This window comes from Idiotropiscis lumnitzeri, chromosome 17, assembly GCF_059441095.1.
Source record: "Idiotropiscis lumnitzeri isolate Australia: NSW breed Sydney's pygmy pipehorse chromosome 17, RoL_Ilum_1.0, whole genome shotgun sequence".
Taxonomy (NCBI): domain Eukaryota; kingdom Metazoa; phylum Chordata; class Actinopteri; order Syngnathiformes; family Syngnathidae; genus Idiotropiscis; species Idiotropiscis lumnitzeri.
The window spans coordinates 17,232,471-17,251,269 of NC_142407.1; the positions used below are offsets into that span (position 1 = coordinate 17,232,471).

The window sequence follows — 18,799 nt, forward strand, 5'->3', positions numbered from 1 at the left end:
TCAGAAAATGGATGGAGGATGTGACTGACTTTAGCTGTCCAAACCAACACAAGAAGGGGCCAAAATCATTGCTGGGCATTCCGGCCGGAACGGGGTTGGCCGTCAGTTTTTATGAACAAGGCCAGAGGGTCGAGGCCAGAACCGTACCGAGATCACGGCCAGAGGCCGGAGGACTAACTGGCAAAAAAGGGTCAAATGCCCAGCTCTCCAAAATGGTAAGGGCGATATTTTGAAAAGTCGAAGACAGTGACTCATGAAAATAAATCAGCAAATGCAATAAGAAGCGGAATCGAGGTAAGCGACACGAGAGCGAGCTCCAGTCGGACTCTTCTTCTTATAAACACGAGGACACGATATGCAACGTGAGAAATTGCATTTTCCAACAGGAGAACTTCCGATTCAAATAAAGAAATGCCAAAGGTTGGTCGTCAGCGTCATGTGGTAAAAGCGCGGGCGACATTTGTGCTGTCAGGCGAATGGATCAAACTCGGCGGCGCGATGGCCTCGTCCGGGTCGGTCCGCTTCGGCTTGGCTTCTGATAAAAGTCGTTGATAAGAGCAAAGCCTGCAATGACCTCGACGCGTTACAGACACTCGTCACGCGCCGACCCGTATCGTCTGCTTTCATATTGTTCTCAAAGATTTTGTAACTTTACGAGGTGGGTTGCGTCGATCTTCTTTTTTGAACTCATCTTTTTTTCATGACTGATCACCAGTGAACTTTATTTTGTTGGTCTGAAAAAACTTTTCAGGTTGTTTTTGTCTTTCCGGAGGTCAGATGAGTCGTTGCGTTCCCACTTTTTATTTGGGCAAAGAAGACCAACAGCAAGATGCTTTATTGAGCAACTTTTATTGAAATGTAGCACACAAGTCAAGCACAAGACGCATTTGAGGAAAACGTTGATTTGTTTTTGAAGAAACAAACACATTTCCGCTTGCACACGCTCACGCAGTAGCACTAATAGTATAAAAGTCAAAACGAACACGATTCACATGACACTTAAATGTGCTCTTACAATTCAAACTATCATCACTAATCAAAAATTATGGTGATCATTTGAAAAACAAGACACTCAAAATGAAGGAAATATCATCGCAGTGAAACTAAGAGCAAACGGCCTGCAGCCATTGCACCTCTTCACTTTCAGTCCAAACGAATAATAGACACGCACGCGCGCACACACAGACGCACACGCACTAGGAAGAAGCAAATGCAAATGAGCAGGTTGGTCTAAACACAGTTTCAGTGAAATATGACGCCGTCGCGAGACACACACGCACACGCGCACACGCGCGGACAGACATTGGAAGGACCAAATTGACGCAAAGCAATACGATTTGAACTTCATGTCTCTCTCTCTCTCTCTCTCTTTCTCATATGATGCAAATTGATAGACAAAAATAAAAATGTCATTTTGAAATGTATTTTCTTGTTCTTCACGATTTCATGGTTTCCAAGATGAACGCAAAGCGGGAAGATATGACCTTCAACAACTTGTTCTCACACACACGCACACGCACGCACGCGCGCACAGCTTCACACGTAGTCCTTGCGGTCGTATCCGGCGTTGTTGCTGCGCGGCGCCGAGTAGGCCATCCTGGGGGGCTTGTAGCGTGGCTCTTTGGGCGGGCAGCTGCTGCACAAGATGGCGCCGCCGATCAGGAGCAGGGCGGAGGCGCCCCAGCCCACGTAGAGCGAGGCGCCCAGCTCCCGCCGCTGCGGGTTGCTCAGGACAGGATTGTAGAAGTTGCGCACCACCACATGGGCGGTCCAGCAGGCCGGGATGAGCACCAGGAGGCCGGCGAGCGCAAACACGACGCCGGCCGCAATCATCACCTTGGCCTTGGCGCCCTCGTCCTCCATGCAGTTGGTGCACTTGGCGCCCGCCGTCGACACCAGCACCCCGAGCACGCCCAGGATGATGGCCACGATCATCATGGCGCGCGCCGCCTGCAGGTCTTGCGGCAGCGCCAGCATGGAGTCGTACACCTTGCACTGCATCTGGCCCGTGCTCTGCGTCACGCAGTTCATCCACAGGCCCTCCCAGATGGTTTGCGCCGTGATGATGTTGGCGCCCACGAACGCCGTCACCTTCCACATGGGCAGCGCGCACGTCACGATAGACATCAGGAAGCCCAGCACGCCCAGGCAGATGCCCAGCAACTCCATGCCCATCGACATGGCCGCCGCCTCAGCGAGTCACTCGGGCTGTGAGGATGGACGACGGGTCGCGGTTGCCAGGTGACTGGTTGTCTGTTTGAGGATGGACGACGGGTTTCGGTTGTGAGGCGGCGCGGCGGAAACGCACCCGCTTTATACAGCCGTTGAGTTGGGACCACACCCCTGTCTCAGCGCCCCGCACAAAACGCACCAAACACACACCTGCACCTGTGCACAGGGCAGGCGGGGGGAGGGGCGCTAGGAACGCGCGTGTGCGTGTGTGAGAAGATGGCTCACTGCGGACAGCAAACATTTGGTTAAGAGGGAACGTTACGCGGAAAACGGAAATGAAACGCCTGCTGCTCCTCATCTTTGTCTCGCCGCAGCAGACGACAGACCATTTATTGGGGGCGACTTTGTTCATTTTGGGAGGAAATGAAATTGCCGCAGCAGCAATCCATTGAAAATGTGTCCTTTAAATGACATGACATTCCTACTTTGTGAGGATGTTGCCACATATACAAAGAATCAAAAAGGTGATTTTAAAGAACGCAAGACAAATACAGACGGAAAAATGTGCAGAAGAAGAAGGAAACAAAACAACAAGGAGCGTGCATTTCAGCTTGGCGGTGAAAGTGCAAAAAGAAGAATAGATGCACAAAGCGGTTGTTAGCGCTTACGAAATTACGCCGTGTGAATGTTCACAAGCAAAATATTTGTTCATATTTTTTGTGTTGGCTTTTGCAAGATGTTTTTGAGTCTTGCTAATTGGGGGGTGGGTCGTGTTTCGAGCCGCCCGTAGGAACAATCTGGTGACAATGACCAAAGAAAAAACAAAGACGGGGAGAAAGGTAATTGAGAGAGGTAAAAAAAAAGAAAAAGAAAAGTCGGTGGTGCGCTAGCTTGTTGCTTCCTCAACATCATCCGTGTTGGGAAAACAATCCGCAAGCTCAGGGACAAACCGGAATAACCACTCCCAGTGTAAACATGAGCCTGCTCTAAGTACGTGCACGTGCGCGTGCACGTACGTGCACTCCTCCAATCAGCAAGCAGCTTGCAAAATGTTTCGTCATCAACTTCAACGACGCTTTGAGATGCGAGTGAGCGCACTCTTTGAGATACAAGCGTCGTTTGGACAATTTCGTGCTTCGGCTTGCAAGTAAAAACTGGACACCCGTTCAAGCGCGACTTTGTGGCAGCCAACTCAGCTGCCCTCACTTGACAACAATTGGCGCAATTGCTCCAAAAAGAGGCTCCAAGCTGGTTCTGGCCTCGCGCAGCTGGAAAGTGCTCCCAAAATGCAGAGAAAAAGAAGAGACATTACTGACAGTCTGCTAGCTTAATGCTAAAAGATGCGTTAATGCGAAACCGCTCAGACTTTCAGCAAAGGATAAAAATAGTGGAGCAACTCAAGTCGACCGAAAATAAAGCAACACTCACACGCAGTGCCGCTACTCGATAGCCGCTACGAAAATGACCCAAAAAAAAAAAAAAAAGGTTACAGCGGCTTCTTGAGAAACTCTTCATTCTTTTCTCTCGTGACGACTTGACTGACCACTCAAGTGGATGCAAAACTTTCGGTGCGCATCCGCCACCGATCGTCAGTACCAAGCACACCACCCCCGAGCCACTCCAATCCCGGCCCGGGTTTGGAGTGGCCTGTACGTCCCGCAGTACAACAACAGGCAACGTAGCGCAACAAAAAGTGCAGATAGGAGCTGATAGCAAAGATCCGTATAAACGTGGTGCTTGTGGCGCCCAAAAAGCCATCTTGAAATGCGCGCTCCCATTTCAGCTGCCGACTCATTGGAATATTCAAAGCAGAGTTGAGCACATTGTTCATTTGGGGAAGTCCGCCGAGGCACCGTCAAAGCAAACAATGTTTATTCAGCTCCAAGAAACAAAAGCACACGAGCACATTCTGACTTGAAAACAAATCCAATCATCAAAGTCATTTGCAAACCCGAAAAACACAAAGAACAGGAAACTGACATGTGGAATTTCAAAATGATGAATCGGAAAATGTCAAATTGAAACGATTTTGTGCATATTTCAAATAAATGATGAACACAAAGTGGACAATGTTTTTTGGAACGAAGGATGATTACTAAAATGATTCGTCTCATCACCGCCACTCGGATTCCATTTTGCGGCTCACGGACTAAACGTCCTGGTCTCCACGGCAACACCAAGTAAGGATGCATGTCCACAGATGCGAATAAATACAAAAAGACGTCCAGACATGACACGGGCTGGTTCTGTCTGGCTCTGGTCGGTTCTCGCTGGTTCCTTCCTGGCGCCGGCTCCAAGGAGAGCGCTCGGTCGCCGGTGGATGTCAACACGCCAAAGGTCGACGGCGCGGCGCTCACACGTAGTCCTTCCTGTGGTAGGAGCTCTGGGCCAGCGACCGGGCGGGGGCGGCCGAGTAGGCCACGCGACTGAGGGGGTGCGCGGCGTACCTGCCGGCCTTCTCCTCGGGAGGGGGGCAGCTGCAGCACAGGATGGCGCCCCCGACGAGCAGCAGCAGCGCGGCGGCCCAGCCCAGGTACAGCGCCGCCCCGATCTCCATCTTTTGCCCCGACAGGACCACGGGGCTGTAGAACTCCACCACGATGGTGTTGGCCGACCAGGACACGGGCACCAGCTGGGCCAGGGCCGCCGCGATGAAGGCGGCGCCCGACGTGATGGTCACCCGGGCTTTGGCGCCCTCGTCTTCGATGCAGTTGGTGCATTTGGCGCCCACCAAGGAGATGAGCAAGGCCAGGACGCCGACGATGATGGACACCACGGTGAGGGCGCGCGCCGCCTGCAGGTCCGGGGGCAGCGCCAGCATGGAGTCGTAGACCTTGCACTGCATCTGGCCCGTGCTCTGGAACACGCACGACATCCACAGACCTTCCCAGTACACCTGCGCCGTGACGATGTTGGCGCCGATGAAGGCCGACACCCGCCACATGGGCAGCGCGCAGCTCACTACGCTCAGGAGCCAACCCACCAGCGCCACCGACACGCCGGCCAGCTCCAGTCCGAACGACGACATTCTGCAAAGATTCTGGTTCCGTTCGCTCCTGTCCACGTTGTCGCCGCCCAAGCTCTTCCTGCTTTCGGCCGCGCGTGGCCTCCTTATCTGGACGTTCTTTTATGGCTCCGACATCCAACCCTCTGCGGTGACGCCGCAAGCGGACCAATGAGGCGCCGGCCGCTTGGGCGTGGACCTTCTGCAGCTTCTCAAACAAGCGAGCTGCTTTATGGTCGAACCTTTCGCCCGCGCTGGCGTCAAGCATGTGCTTTTATTGCCGCGGCGAGCTAATGATCATCCAGCGCCTTGCGCGCTGACGACTGAGCGTGCGGTGTCACGCCGCTCACACTTTGGAGTCGCAATCATGACGCACCTCGTTGCGATGACTGGAAATCACCAGTTTAAACGGTTCCAGTTGGAAAAAACGTCCATCGGCCACCAACATCGCCATCTCATTTGCTTGGCTTCTCTTTAAGGTCGCTGGAGGATTTTGAAAAGCGACTTTTGTTGTCTTTGCTTTGCCTTCAGCTTTTCTTGATTGTGAAGCACATTGAGTTGCGCCTTTGCCTTCTTTCTTTATCAAGACCACAAACTGCAGCTCAGGTTGCTCCCATGACTTGACTCGATTGGGAAAAAAAAGAAGAAAAGACTTGAGAGTGGATTGGAAGACTCGGGTGGGGACGTGCCTTGACGTGAGGCCCGACGAGATCTTCGATCCATCACGTGACGCATTTAGAAGGCGACTTGACTTCTGACAGGATTGGACCTGACTTGAGACTTGCCCAACGCTTGTGAATATTCTCATTCATGCAGACGACCGGAACATTTTAGTCGCAATTCATTCAATGTCCCGAGATCACCACTCTAGGTTTTTTTCTTTTTTTTTAATTTAATCACCACTCGAAAGTGTGATTTATTCGCATCCCATCCCATCTCTGGCCCAAAAGTGCTGCACAACTTTTGAGCCTCTCACTTTCTCGTTACGGCACGCTTCCATCCAAAGTTTGGTTGCGATGAGCGAGGCCTCGAACGCGTCCCGCCGTGACATTTTGGTTAATGAGCAACTTTTACGCACAACAACATTCAGCTTGTTTTGACGAGGCGCCAGCGTTCTCATAAAAGTGTGCGTCTGTCAGAGGAACTCAACACCAACGCGAGAGTTTGCGGAAGTTGGACGACTTCCACGTCGGAGAATCGAGAAGTAGGTCAGATTTTGACGTGAGCGTGACACACTTTGATCGCGCATTGGTTTAAATGCAATCACAATCGCGAGGGAGTCCGCAGAGCGAGCGCCTCTTCTTGCCAGCAAGCGATAAGATAAAAGCAGGCCGTTGAGTGGGCATTATCTTCCCGCTCCGGACGCAAACTAAACACGAGCATAACTGACTAAACAATCATCTCTTTATGAAATACGTATAATTGCTATAGGATGACGCTTTCATGTGAACAGTAGCTAAGAATACGAATAGAACTGATGATGTCGTAACATCCGTTTGTTACGTGAGCCTTCTGTGGGGATTTACCCGACCCGATTGACCCAATCACGTCAACACTTTTCCCAACAAGCGATCATCGTTTCGAGACCTTCCTTCACTTCAAATTCCGTCCGGAATTCCGACTCGGAACAGTAAATGTGCTACATACGATTTGTGAAAGCAGATTGATGACGTTGGTGTTTTTCCAAACATCTGTTTTTAATTTGGAAAATTTTGCCAGACTTTCTGATGGACGTTACAAACCAAAAACGGAATCATTATCGTTTTATGTTGCTGTAATTTCGGCACCGCACTCATTTTGAAATCATGTCTGGAGAGATGGAAATTTAAAAAAAAAAGAGAAAAAAAGATTTTTCATCCGATTCATCTAATAAGTACTCAATTAGGGAAGAGTTTTTTTTTCTTGTGTTCCACAGCGCCAACTAGTGGTTTGGCACGCACACGCGTCATCGAGCTCATTTTGCCACACAGGGACGGAAAACTGTTGATCGAGTTTGCTTGAGGCTTGAGACAGCGAGTGAGCGAGCGTGGAAGGTGATAACAAGTTTCTATTGTGAAGCGTCATTGCTCTCCAGTGCCATCGAAACCCGCACTCAGCTCGTCAACGCTTTCGATCGCACACACCCAAACTCAACAACGCCGCCGCCAATGCTACGTTGACATCATGACATATGGAGCTCTTTAACCTTCTTTTGAGGGAGTCCAGTTCTGGCTCGATGGAGCTTGTCCTGTTCTACTCTGTCTGGAGCTGTTTTTCAGCTGGCTTTTCAGGAATTGGCTTCATCTCAATGCTGAACGTCACATCGAAACGAATCAGACCCAAATCTAAGAGCAGTCATTGCTCAGCGGGCCAGATTTAAGCAGCGAGCGCCCCCGTGTGGCCATCCAGTTGAATGTCGACCATTTTGATGCAGCGCAATTGACGTGCTTGTGTTTGTTTTTCCAAAGTGAGGCCTGGCCAATCTGGAGGTTTTTTGTAATGTCGTGGCGCTCATTTCGGCCGCTTCCGGAAGGCTCCAGAAAATTTCAGGAGGTTTGCGGGCAACTTAACGACCGCCTGCGGACACATGAAAGACTCTCTGTGACGCCACTTTACGAGCGCACTCAACACAAGTCAAGAAACGAGCCGCCGAATGGAGTCTTGGCGCCGTTTTGGAGACGCGTCGACCCGTCGCTTACTTAGCCAGGTGACCTCTGGAAGCACAGCAGAAGTGCGTGCACGATTGACGAATGAGTCGCCAGCAGGCTGACCTCCTCCTCCTCCTCCTCCTTCATCTCCACCTTCTCGAGCAAAATTCCACGCTGAGCTTCTGAATGGCGTTCTGTCTTCTGCCGAGTTCTGACATTGTGGCCCACAAAGGAACTTGATCCATTTTCTTCCCCCACAATCGCACCAAAGTTCTCTTCAAAGACGACCTCGGCTGACACCGCCAACAGTCGTCTTCTTCTTCCGACCCATTTCGGATCTGCGATGTCACATCTTGGGGAACATCCCGAGTTGATTTGACGTCTCCGTTATGTGACGCCGTTCACTTCAATAAGCAAAATATTTATTCTCCTGAAAATGTTTTTAAAACGTGTCAAATGTTCTCCCACGTAGGCCTCCTCATTTCGGTCTTGTCCCGAGAATGAGATGCACATCCGCCTGTGGCTGCTTCATTCACAAACAAAAACAGACCGAGTTTATAAACATTCGGCATGCGTCCGTCACGTTAACGCATATATCGCCAGCTAACGGCGCAATCTCGGCTGCCTCGCCGCGTTGTTGCTCGCTGTTGTTGCGACGTTCCAGCCGGTAACAAACCAAGCATCAACATAACAGCAAATCATGTTCGATCGTTCATTTAATATGAGAAGAACGAACGACCAATGAAGGATTCCGTCCTTGCTTAAAATGGCTGCTGCTTGAAGCGAATGGCGAGCGCCGCGATGCCAGCGGCAGAGGGCACACACACACACACACGTCACTCCAGTTCCTCACGTTGATTCATTTTTATTCTGCGCTCACTTTTGATTGAAACCCGTCACAACACCGACAATGACACGAAATAAGCCCATGAAAATATTAGGAACAGCTCTGACTTAAGATGCACTTCCTTCATTCTGACAGCTGCGTTATTCTCGGTGCTTGAAATGTTCACCGAATTGCAAGCTTGTTATTCTTTTCAAATTTGGACTTTGACACGATTCACAGGATTGAGGGGATCAAAAGATGAGAAACGACGTGTGACTGAACAACAACAAATATGTGACTTGTGTGTCTCTTTGTGTGCATGCGTGCGTGTTCTCATATTTGGTGAGCTGCGTTTCGATGTGAGTCACAACGTGCGGCCATTGCTCGAGCACCTTCAAGAGAAACCCGGCCGGGTGGATTTGGGGGTTGGGCTCCGTTCATTGTGAGCGAGCTGACAGTTAGCGTCTTGTTGTGGTCTTTGAGGCGGGACAAACAGGTTTTCGGTCCCTGACACTGGAGAGGCGTGTCCCTGCGTGGCTCCGCCCCTGAGAGCAGAGAGATATGTAGCCACTCTCTTGCCCGTCCTCCCCCACACAGAAAAGGCGCCCAGCCGGCCACTCGCTCCTTCGTTCGTTGGCAGGCTCCTCACAAATTCCGACTCCGCCGACAGGAAGGGAGAGGGGGGGGAAGAAAAAAAAAGAAGAAGAGCAGATGGTGTCCGCGGGCTTCCAAATATTGGGCGCCGCCCTAGGCCTGATCGGCTGGATCGGCGCCATCGTGGTTTGCGCGCTGCCCATGTGGCGCGTGACGGCCTTCATCGGCAGCAACATCGTGACGTCGCAGACCATGTGGGAGGGCATCTGGATGTCGTGCGTGGTGCAGAGCACGGGCCAGATGCAGTGCAAGGTGTACGACTCCATGCTGGCGCTCAGCTCCGACCTGCAGGCGGCGCGCGCCCTGGTGGTCATCGCCATTGTGGTGGGCATCCTGGCCATCCTGCTGGCGGTGGCGGGCGGCAAGTGCACCAACTGCGTGGAGGACCCGGTGTCCAAGGCCAAAGTGGGCGTGGCGGCCGGCGCCGTCTTCATCGCGGCCGGCGTGCTGCTGCTGATCCCCGTGTGCTGGACGGCGCACAGCGTGGTGCGAGACTTCTACAACCCGCTGGTGGTCAGCGCCCAGAAGCGGGAGCTGGGCGCCGCCCTCTACATCGGATGGGGGGCGGCCGCCCTCATGCTCGTCGGCGGCGGCATGTTGTGCTGCAACTGCCCCCCCAAGGACGAGGGCTCGTACACGGCGCGCTACAAGGCGGCGCGCTCCGATGCCTCGGCGCCCGTGTCCGGCAAGGACTTCGTCTAGACGTCTGCGTCGTCACCTTTTCGCGTCAGAACAAGTGTCGAGGAGCGTCGCCAAATGACACGCGGACTCGCCGGCTCATGATGTACCTTGCGAGAGCTTTGAACTGTTTCGCGCTGACGTCGATAATTGAACCAAAATAAATGAGGTGAAATCGGATAGTTAAGAATAGCCGGTCGCGCTTTCGTGGCCGCCATCTTGAGTCTGTCGCCGTGGGCCCCGAAAGGCGGCAAGTTGACATGGACTCCTCCCACAGGAAGAATGATTGCCTTCCAAACGTTTTTGTCGTTATTATCCTTTGGCCACGTTTTCATTTTCAAATGCAAGCTCCTCTCTTGTCTCATTTGGGAGCACATGTAAATAAATATTTCCTCTGCCAATCACAACTGCTCTCACGCGCTTTTTTCACACTCATGATGACATGCAAGGAACACGTTAGAATTCGTCTCGTATCGCAGCAGAGCCTGCAGCGACTTCCGGCACTTTAACTATCGGAAGCAACGTTTTCCCTGAAATGTGTTGGATTGTTTGCAAACTGCACAGTGGCGATTGAAACCCAACTTTGCTATTTCTCGACTCTCGAACATTTCTGCTCGCTGACAAACAAAGGAATGGAGAGAGCTCTCTCGCGACTCGCCACACCCAAACCAGATAGACGACAAACACTTAACGACTGCTGCTGCCTCTGGCCTCTTTTCATTGCGTGCGCGTGCGCGTGCGCGTGCGCGTGCGCGTGCGCGTGCGCGTGTGGGTAAAGAAAGAAAGGTGGTGGAGGACAAAAACAAGAATAGGAGAAAGACGCTCCTTTAGGTGTTTCTGTCCGGTTTGGGCTGCTATAAAGCAGAGAAATATATTTGCTTTTAATCTGCGTGTGCGAGCGTGCGCGTCCCACGGCTGCCCTCCGTGAGCTCAACTACCAAAACTTGGAGTGACGTGCGCTGATTTGAGGCGCGCGAAGAATAGAAGGAGCCGAGATAAACCAAGACAAAGGCGAGCATGCATGCGAGCCCAAATGCCGGCGCCGAGGCCTCCCGCCTCGCTCGCTCGGACCACTTGTGAGTCCGGGCGGTGCTGAAGAATGCCGACGGTGCAGATATGCCGAGCCCGTCGCACCTGCGCCTCGTGTCACGAAAAAAACAAACAAAACAAAAAAAAAACACGGAAATGTCGGGCTATTGGTCTCGACGTTGGCTCCGTTCAAATTGCTTGCTTGCATCGTCTTTGTGTTTTTCAAATCCAAGTGTGTCAGGTGTCGCTCAAGACTGAATCGGTGGTCTCAACTTCTGTGGCAGCTGCTGGACATTCAGCCTGGGTCTGTCTAGGCTTCATTAAGTCCACAAAAAGGGTGTTAAGAATTCCCAAAACAAGAGTGTGCGCGCGTGCGCGTGCGTTTGCATGAGACGGCGAGTGAATTTTTTAACTGCAAACTGGTCATGTGGAAAGCTTTGAAAAACTTGATAAAGCGATCTGTGTCAGGTGGAGGATTGAGGCGGAGGAGCCAAACGCAGGGAAGTCGGGCAGGAGTAACGTTGAAGGTATTTCATTGAAGGAAATCACTAAAGGAAACTAAAAGCAAACAAGGAACGGGTGAAAAACAAAAACATCAAAATAACAATGAAAAGTGAAACATGCTGAGGAACGCACGACAAACCACAAGAACGAAAAGAAGCAGGGAACTAAATGCAAACAAATTGACGAGACAACAAGGAACACCTGGACAAGACGCAAAGGCTTGGAAGGAGCTGATTGGCTAACGTGAGCGAATGGGTCGACAAGCGCAGGTGGACAAAATAAGCTTTAACGAAAGACCCCAAAGGAACACAAAGAAAAACTTCAAACACGGGACCATGTCTGTCCGTGCGTGCGTGCGTGCGTGCACGAGTGGTCGTCGTTATGTCTTCTGCACATTTCTTGTGCTTTGCATTTGAATTGTGGCTGCTCGGGCTTCCACCGCATTCCACAACCAAGCGAATAAAATGAAAAAAAAAAAGAGAAATATATGAAAAAAAAGTTGTTGTTTTTTTGTTGTTGTATTCATTTGTTTTGGCGCAGTCCAAAAATAAATTCAACATATTGCAGTTGCATTTCTTTCATTTTGATTTCATTACAAACTACATTTTTCAGAGGTAACTCATAACCGTTTGTATCGACTTACACATCAGCTTCACCTTGGCCGGCCTCACTCACTTGCAGTCGCAGATGCATGATGGGAAGAAAGCAAGTTTTAATGGCGAGGACTTTTGTTGACTTTCTTTTGGTGGACGAAGGGCAAGCGTGGTCTCTCAGCGGGAAGCACGCGACGGCGTTCCTGAGCGTGAGGCAGCGTACAGGCCGCTCAGTAAATTTCAGCAAGCCGTTAGGAAGACAAGAGCATTGGCGCGCACGTCACCAAGAAACGCTCGGACGCGCCTCAAGAATGCTCGCCGGCTCTTGTTTTTAACGCGCTGACACGGACGGGAGCGTCGCTTGGCTCACCGACTCGCGCCAAGTGACGCGGTTAAGCCGTCCAAAACAAAACCAACATCGTTTAGGTTCCCTCAAACATTTGTTCTGACATCACACAAACATATCGTCCTATTCTAGCAGATTGGGTGTAATTCAAAAGTCAAGTCAAATCGTGGCAAGTTCATATTTTTGGGCACACTATTGTCCCGAAAGGACATTTGATAAAAATAAATGCTTGTAAAAGAGAAACAAAATGTGTGTCAATGACTTTCGGGATTTTCTCCCTAAATGAACTCCAAAAAATGCATTGATCAAGAAACGTTTAACACGTTTAAAGGCCACCTAAAAGAATGCGGTGGGCCCCATCTGGCCCTGGGGCCGTTAGTTTGACACCTTGTGGTCAAAATATTCGCAATCAGTGTTTTAGAATTAGAATTAGAAATCCCTTTATTGTCATTGTACTCAAGTGTGCAACGAGATTAGAGGGCTCCCCTCTCCAGTGCAATACAACAATAATACAGACAAATATATAAATTAGATAAATAAATAAGAGCGTGCAATGGAATTTAGTACTGAATAGGGTAAATAAAAACACATCACGTCGCTGTTCTGCAAGGTAAGGGTGTTCTCGTGTGTGTGTGAGAGTTCAGAATGGAGATGGCGCTTGGAAAGAAACTGTTTCTCAGTCTATTGGTCCTCGATTTGATGCATCTGTAGCGCCTGCCAGAGGGCATCAGGTCGAACAGGTGTGAGTTTGGGTGGGTATTGTCTTTGACGATGTTGAGAGCCCTTCTGAGGCACCGGGCGGTGTAGACGTCCGACAGTGAGGGGAGAGGGCAGCCAATAATCCTTTGCGCTGTTTTGACCGTCCTCTGGAGCCTCACTCTGACCGCCTCAGTGCAGCCGCCGTACCAGGTGGAGACACAGTACGTCGGCAGGCTCTCGATGGACGAGTGGTAGAAGGAAGAAGAGGTGGACCCAAAATGCGAGGAGGCAGGGATAAGGGTAACTTAAGGGAATTTATTAAATCACTTCAACGAGGGCAAACAAGGAACGTGGGCCAATAAACGTGGCAGGGGGGCAGACTTTAAAGACAAACTAAACGTGACAAGGCTGGACCGAGGATGAGAGCAAAACACCGAGATGAACTACAAAGGGACGTGAACAAGGGCGAACGCAGGCATGAACGTGATCAAAGCAATGTACGTGAGAATCCGAGACGCAGCAAAACGGGATAACGATCCGACACTGGGTTGAGGGCATGGAAGGCATAAGTAGTCCGGTAATCAGGGGAGCAGATGGGGAGCAGGTGTGTGATCGTTAATGAGGAGCAGGTGCGTGGCTGGTGAGGGGAACCGCCCCTGCTCAGCTGATCAAAACAAACAGGAAGAAGCACATGGCAGGAAGGAGGGGAGAAAATAACAACAAAACAATAACAAAAGGCTGTCATGCCCGACGCGGATCATGACAGAGCCGGCCACCGCCGCCACCTGGGCCTTGGCGCCGCAGTCGTCCACGCGGGTGGCGCACTTGGCGCCCGCCACTGCCAGCAGCAGGCCCAGCAGCGCCAGCAGGATGGCGATGACCACCATGGCGCGCGCCGCCTGCAGGTCGTGCGGCAGCGCCAACAGCGAGTCGTACACCTTGCACTGGATCTGGCCCGTGCTCTGCGCCACGCACGTCATCCACAGGCCCTCCCACATGGCCTGCGCCACCACGATGTTGTTGCCCACAAACGCCGATATCTACCACATGGGCGGCACGCACGCCAGAATGGCACCCATCCCGATGAAGAGAACCTGCAAGCCGAGAGACGCCATCGGCGAGTGACCGCCGCCGCCCCCCCAAATGTCAGCCACAAGTGTAAACGCTTTGAAAAATGGTGAACCCCAAGCACCCCTGCCCCCAAAACCTTTGATCAACTTATTTGCAGCCATTGACGGATATAGACGCCAAAAAAAAATACATTCATCTTGCCTGGGCTGGCAGTGAATTGGTTAAAGTCCTCTAAACTATTTTGAATATTTTATGTCTTTACTTTGAAATGTTTTTCAAGTTATCTGTTCATGTGTTTAAATGAGTATCTTTTTCGAAACTACTTTTGAGTTCCGAGCTTTGCTTTTGAATGTTGTGTCTTGTCGATGAAATGCATTGTGGAAATCAAAACGCCTTTCCTTGCCTACCAAAAGGCTGTTCGCTTCATGCAACCAGACGAAGATGGGCAATTAGCACACGAGTGACCTCCCCGCAGGTGTCTCCAATGTGCGCTCAGGCTGCCAGCCAATCAGCGCGTGGGCCTGGCAGCTGCTTAAGTAGCAGAGCCGCATGACGTCGCTCAGCATCCTCGCACGTCTGCCATCAACATGTCGTCTGTGGGCCTGCAGATGTTCGGCGCGTTCCTGGTGACGGCGGGATTCTTGGGCGCCATCGTGACGTGCGCGCTGCCCATGTGGAAGGTGTCGGCGTTCGTGGGCAACAACATCGTGACGGCGCAGGTGTTCTGGGAGGGCCTGTGGATGAACTGCGTCAAGCAGAGCACGGGCCAGATGCAATGCAAAGTGTACGACTCCATGCTGGCGCTGCCCCGCGACCTGCAGGCGGCGCGCGCCCTGGTGGTCGTGGCCATCCTGCTGGTGGTCGTGGGCCTGCTGCTGGCCGGCGTCGGCGGCGAATGCACCAACTGCCTGGAGGAGCGGACGCAGAAGGCTCGCGTGGCGGCGACGGCGGGCGTCCTGTGCGCGGCGGGCGGCGTCCTGCTGCTCATCCCGGTGTCGTGGTCCGCCCACGTGGTCATCCGCGACTTCTACAACCCGGTGCTGGGCGACGCGCAGAGGCGGGAGCTGGGCGCCGCGCTCTTCGTGGGATGGGGCTCGGCGGGACTGCTGCTGATCGGGGGCGCGCTTCTCTGCTGCTGGTGCGCCTCCCGCCGGGACGCGGCGTACTCTGTCAAATATTCTGCGCCGCGCTCGAGCGCGAGCCGGGACGTTTACGTTTGACTCGTGCTGCCACGCTCGCTCCACTTGTCTACCTTTTTTTAATGAGCTCACATGGTTTATTATTATTTTTTTTTAATTTGTAATAAATGTCACCCTTTAAGCCTTAGACGCCCTCCGTTTCCTCTTTTTAATTCGGTTGCAACTATAGGACTTGCTTTCTCACAGTCTCAATTAAGTTGAGGCCAATGAGAATCAGCAAATATGCGCTTGCGGAGTGCGTCACTTTTTCAGACTTTGTCCTTTTTTTGGGGTGCTAAATTGACTTTAATTGCAAATCTTGAATGTCATTGTTTCAGCCTGAACGAAGAAACTTTTAGAACTGTAGAAAGATCAAAATTTCGCCTCAATTGCTTTGCGGTGTGTGCTGCACATCCATCAAACAACAACGGTGTGCCCCCCCCATCTTTTTGACGAATAAACGCCGTGGAAAATAAACAATTGACAAAAATTTAAAAAGCGAAGCTTCCGAGCTTGTTTGCATCACGTTGATTCTTGTCGCGAGGCTTGAGTTGTTCTGCAAATATCACGTGACCGACTTGCGTGCGTAATTTCTCGGAGGAAAAACCGCACACACGCCGTCAGTGGCAGAACAGTTTTTTCCCCAAACACTTCTTGCTGTAGTCTCCTTCAGAGTAAGAGCATGTTTGACATTACCTAAATAAAATACACAAATCAACAATGCAAAGTTAAAAAGTTTGAATCGTTTCCATCTTTTACTGCCAAAAAAAGTGGCTTGCTTGTCTTTCAGTTTCGTCCAAAATGTGAACCACGCATATTTAGACAAAAGGTGTGCTTGAAGAGGAGCAGCCTAAAACTTCGTGTTGTGGAGTAAATATTCTGAAATAAATGTGTAAATGCATCCCTCCCCGACGTCCTTATTTGGCAGAAACTGTCCTTTGGCTCCTCCTCGCTTTTTTTTTTTTTAATTTATTTTTTTGTGGAGGATCAGGTGGAACCGGAAAAGTGGTGCGTGGTCCTCCCTGCTTTGTTTGCGCTCGTGCACGCAAGAGAAGCCGCGCGCGTTGACTCGGGCTGGGTCAGGTGGGCGTGTCCACGCGTGGCAACTTTGAAGCGCAACTGCTCGACGACGCATTAAGACGAGCAAGATGCGGACGCAGCTGTTGGGCGTGCTGCTGGGCGTGCTGGGCCTGCTCGGCACCGGCCTGATCTGCGGGCTGCCTGCCTGGAAGGTGACAGCCTTCGTGGGCTCCAACATCGTGACCGCGCAGGTGTTCTGGGAAGGCTTGTGGATGAACTGCGTCATCCAGAGCACCGGGCACGCGCAGTGCAAGGCCTACGACTCCGTCCTGGCCCTGCCTCGAGACTTGCAGGTCTCCCGGGCGCTGGTGCGTATTTGCGCGCACCCTTTGCCACGCACCACGAGCACGAGCGGTCCTCTCGGTTTGAGCTCAAGACGCAAGACAATTTGTCTGACCACGGGCCACATTTTGTAGACACAAGTGAATTTCTCCATTAGAGTATTTTCCTTGTTGGTGCAAAAAAAAAAAAAAAACACAATCCGTCCATCCATCGTCTTTGTCCGTGATTTCAACAACTTTTGCACACTCGTAGGACAACTTTGTGCTGCTACTAGTGAGGCAAGACTGTGCGCAAGTTGACATCAGTGCACTGTTTTATGGCAAGATGCTCGTCGAATGTGGACATGGCCGAAGCACGCTGTTGTCGCTTTTGCCGCAAACGTAACACGTCTTACGATGCCAACAAAGACGGCACTAATAGCTGGACGAAATGGAATAAAATGTTTTAGATTTTTATTCCCATAAATTCTTCCTCGGTTGATGTCCAAGTAGAAATGGAAACAAGTCGTGCGCTACACGTCACAACGTGCGCACGAGTACAAGGCGCTAACTGTCGTACGGCCTTCCCGCAGGTGTGCGTGTCGTTGGCGGTGGGCGTGCTGGCGGTGGGCCTGGCCGCGGTGGGTGCCCGCTGCACGACCTTCCTGCGTCACGATTGGCCCACCAAGAACAACGTGGGCCTGTCGGCGGGCGTGGCCTTTGTGGCGGCCGGCGTCCTGTGCGTGATCCCCGTCAGCTTGTCGGCCCACGGCATCATCACGGGCTTCTTCGACCCGCTGGCGCTCGAGGAGCGCCGCGGCGAGCTGGGCGCCTCCATCTACGTGGGCTGGGCCTCGGGGGCGCTCCTCATCATCGGCGGGGTGCTCGTGTGCTCCGTCTACTCGTGCTGACGGCGAGCACGCTGAGTCTCTCTCTGTTGACTTTGACACTTTTCCGACATTTCTTTCGTGCACCGATTGCACCTTTGACCAGAATTGAAGCGAAAACTGTCGAGGTCACGTGAAGATGGACAAGAAGGAGCCCACCAGCAGCCGAGTCACGCGCAAGTATTAATACAAGACAATATGTCTTTTGTCCTCTGAGCTGTTCACTGCACGTTTCCCGTGGTGGGTCCGCCCCGTATTCTGTCTGCTGAGCTCCCCCGAGACCTGAGTGACCTGACTCGTAAGTTGTTCACCGTGTGAGCTGTCATTAGGCTAATTTTTCAACTTGGATGCAAAATCTTAAAGGGATCGTCGAGTGGGCGTGCTCCCAGAACCTCGTGTCTCAAGACACCGCTGTTGGTTGCACAACTCCACACAAGTGCATCTCGTGATATTTGTTGTCTGATGGTTGCTTTTAAAGCAATCAAAGTAGAGCAACGCGATACGCTCACCTTCAAACAATACGACGTCATTATTACGGTTGGTTCATTTGTTTGATATTTTTGATAAAAGATGATCCGCCATGTTGTATGTATGGAGGTCACCGGTGCCGCCAATTGAGTTTTCATCGGCGTCGAGAGTCACCTGCTGGATATAGACCACGACATCCAAAGTAGCTTCAGAACTCGATTCGGGAGCCGCCATCGCACCTCGGCGATTCTTTCATCGACTTTTTACAAAGTCATTTTGTCCACTTTTGTAACACAAAAACATTCTGAAGAGTTTGGGGGCACTCTGCAAGTGGATTGGTGGAAGAGATTTGGGTTTAAGCGAACGAGTCAAGTCATTTAAGTGGCGGGATCACAATTAGGGCTTTCAACCTTCAACTTGCATGATTCAACATAGCTGTATTTTGTATTTATATATTTTTTTACATCCATGCTGCAAAATATGATTGCATGTAAATAAAAGATCGGCTTTTGCCCGCTTTGTTGCTCTTTTGGGGACAGTGATCACGTTCAATATTTTAGCAGTTTTCCTCCCAATCACTGGGGGGCGCCAGATGAGATTCAGGTGCTTGAATGTACATTGACGATGTTCAATCAAACAATGACTCTATTGGAACTCGATGCCTGTGGGCATTTTAGTGACGTGAATTATTTCTGGATTCTTTTTTTTTTATGAATCAATACA

The 18,799-nt window shown here is 51.3% G+C and overlaps 5 protein-coding genes and 1 pseudogene across 5 annotated transcripts; 3 read left to right on the plus strand and 3 right to left on the minus strand.

The window, feature by feature from the left end:
- Nucleotides 1-830: 830 nt before the first annotated feature.
- LOC148320695 (claudin-4-like) lies at nucleotides 831-2,297 on the minus strand. Its single transcript, XM_088279972.1, has one exon. The coding sequence runs from the start codon at nucleotides 2,179-2,181 to the stop codon at nucleotides 1,537-1,539; it is 645 nt and encodes a 214-aa protein (XP_088136098.1). The 5' UTR covers nucleotides 2,182-2,297; the 3' UTR covers nucleotides 831-1,536.
- A 2,228-nt stretch (nucleotides 2,298-4,525) lies between these two features.
- Nucleotides 4,526-5,200, minus strand: LOC148320696 (claudin-3-like). The gene has a single exon (XM_088279971.1). The coding sequence runs from the start codon at nucleotides 5,198-5,200 to the stop codon at nucleotides 4,526-4,528; it is 675 nt and encodes a 224-aa protein (XP_088136097.1).
- A 4,008-nt stretch (nucleotides 5,201-9,208) lies between these two features.
- On the plus strand, nucleotides 9,209-10,368 carry LOC148320697 (claudin-4-like). Its single transcript, XM_088279977.1, has one exon. The coding sequence runs from the start codon at nucleotides 9,341-9,343 to the stop codon at nucleotides 9,983-9,985; it is 645 nt and encodes a 214-aa protein (XP_088136103.1). The 5' UTR covers nucleotides 9,209-9,340; the 3' UTR covers nucleotides 9,986-10,368.
- Nucleotides 10,369-11,227: 859 nt separating this feature from the next.
- LOC148320698 (claudin-9-like) lies at nucleotides 11,228-14,247 on the minus strand (annotated as a pseudogene).
- Nucleotides 14,248-14,747: 500 nt separating this feature from the next.
- LOC148320699 (claudin-like protein ZF-A89) lies at nucleotides 14,748-15,529 on the plus strand. The gene has a single exon (XM_088279978.1). It carries the CDS (start codon nucleotides 14,791-14,793, stop codon nucleotides 15,421-15,423), a length of 633 nt encoding a protein of 210 aa, XP_088136104.1. The 5' UTR covers nucleotides 14,748-14,790; the 3' UTR covers nucleotides 15,424-15,529.
- A 925-nt stretch (nucleotides 15,530-16,454) lies between these two features.
- On the plus strand, nucleotides 16,455-18,588 carry LOC148320700 (claudin-4-like). Its single transcript, XM_088280296.1, has 2 exons — nucleotides 16,455-16,769; nucleotides 17,315-18,588. Exons 1-2 carry the CDS (start codon nucleotides 16,530-16,532, stop codon nucleotides 17,630-17,632), a joined length of 558 nt encoding a protein of 185 aa, XP_088136422.1. The 5' UTR covers nucleotides 16,455-16,529; the 3' UTR covers nucleotides 17,633-18,588.
- The last annotated feature ends 211 nt before the right edge of the window (nucleotides 18,589-18,799 follow it).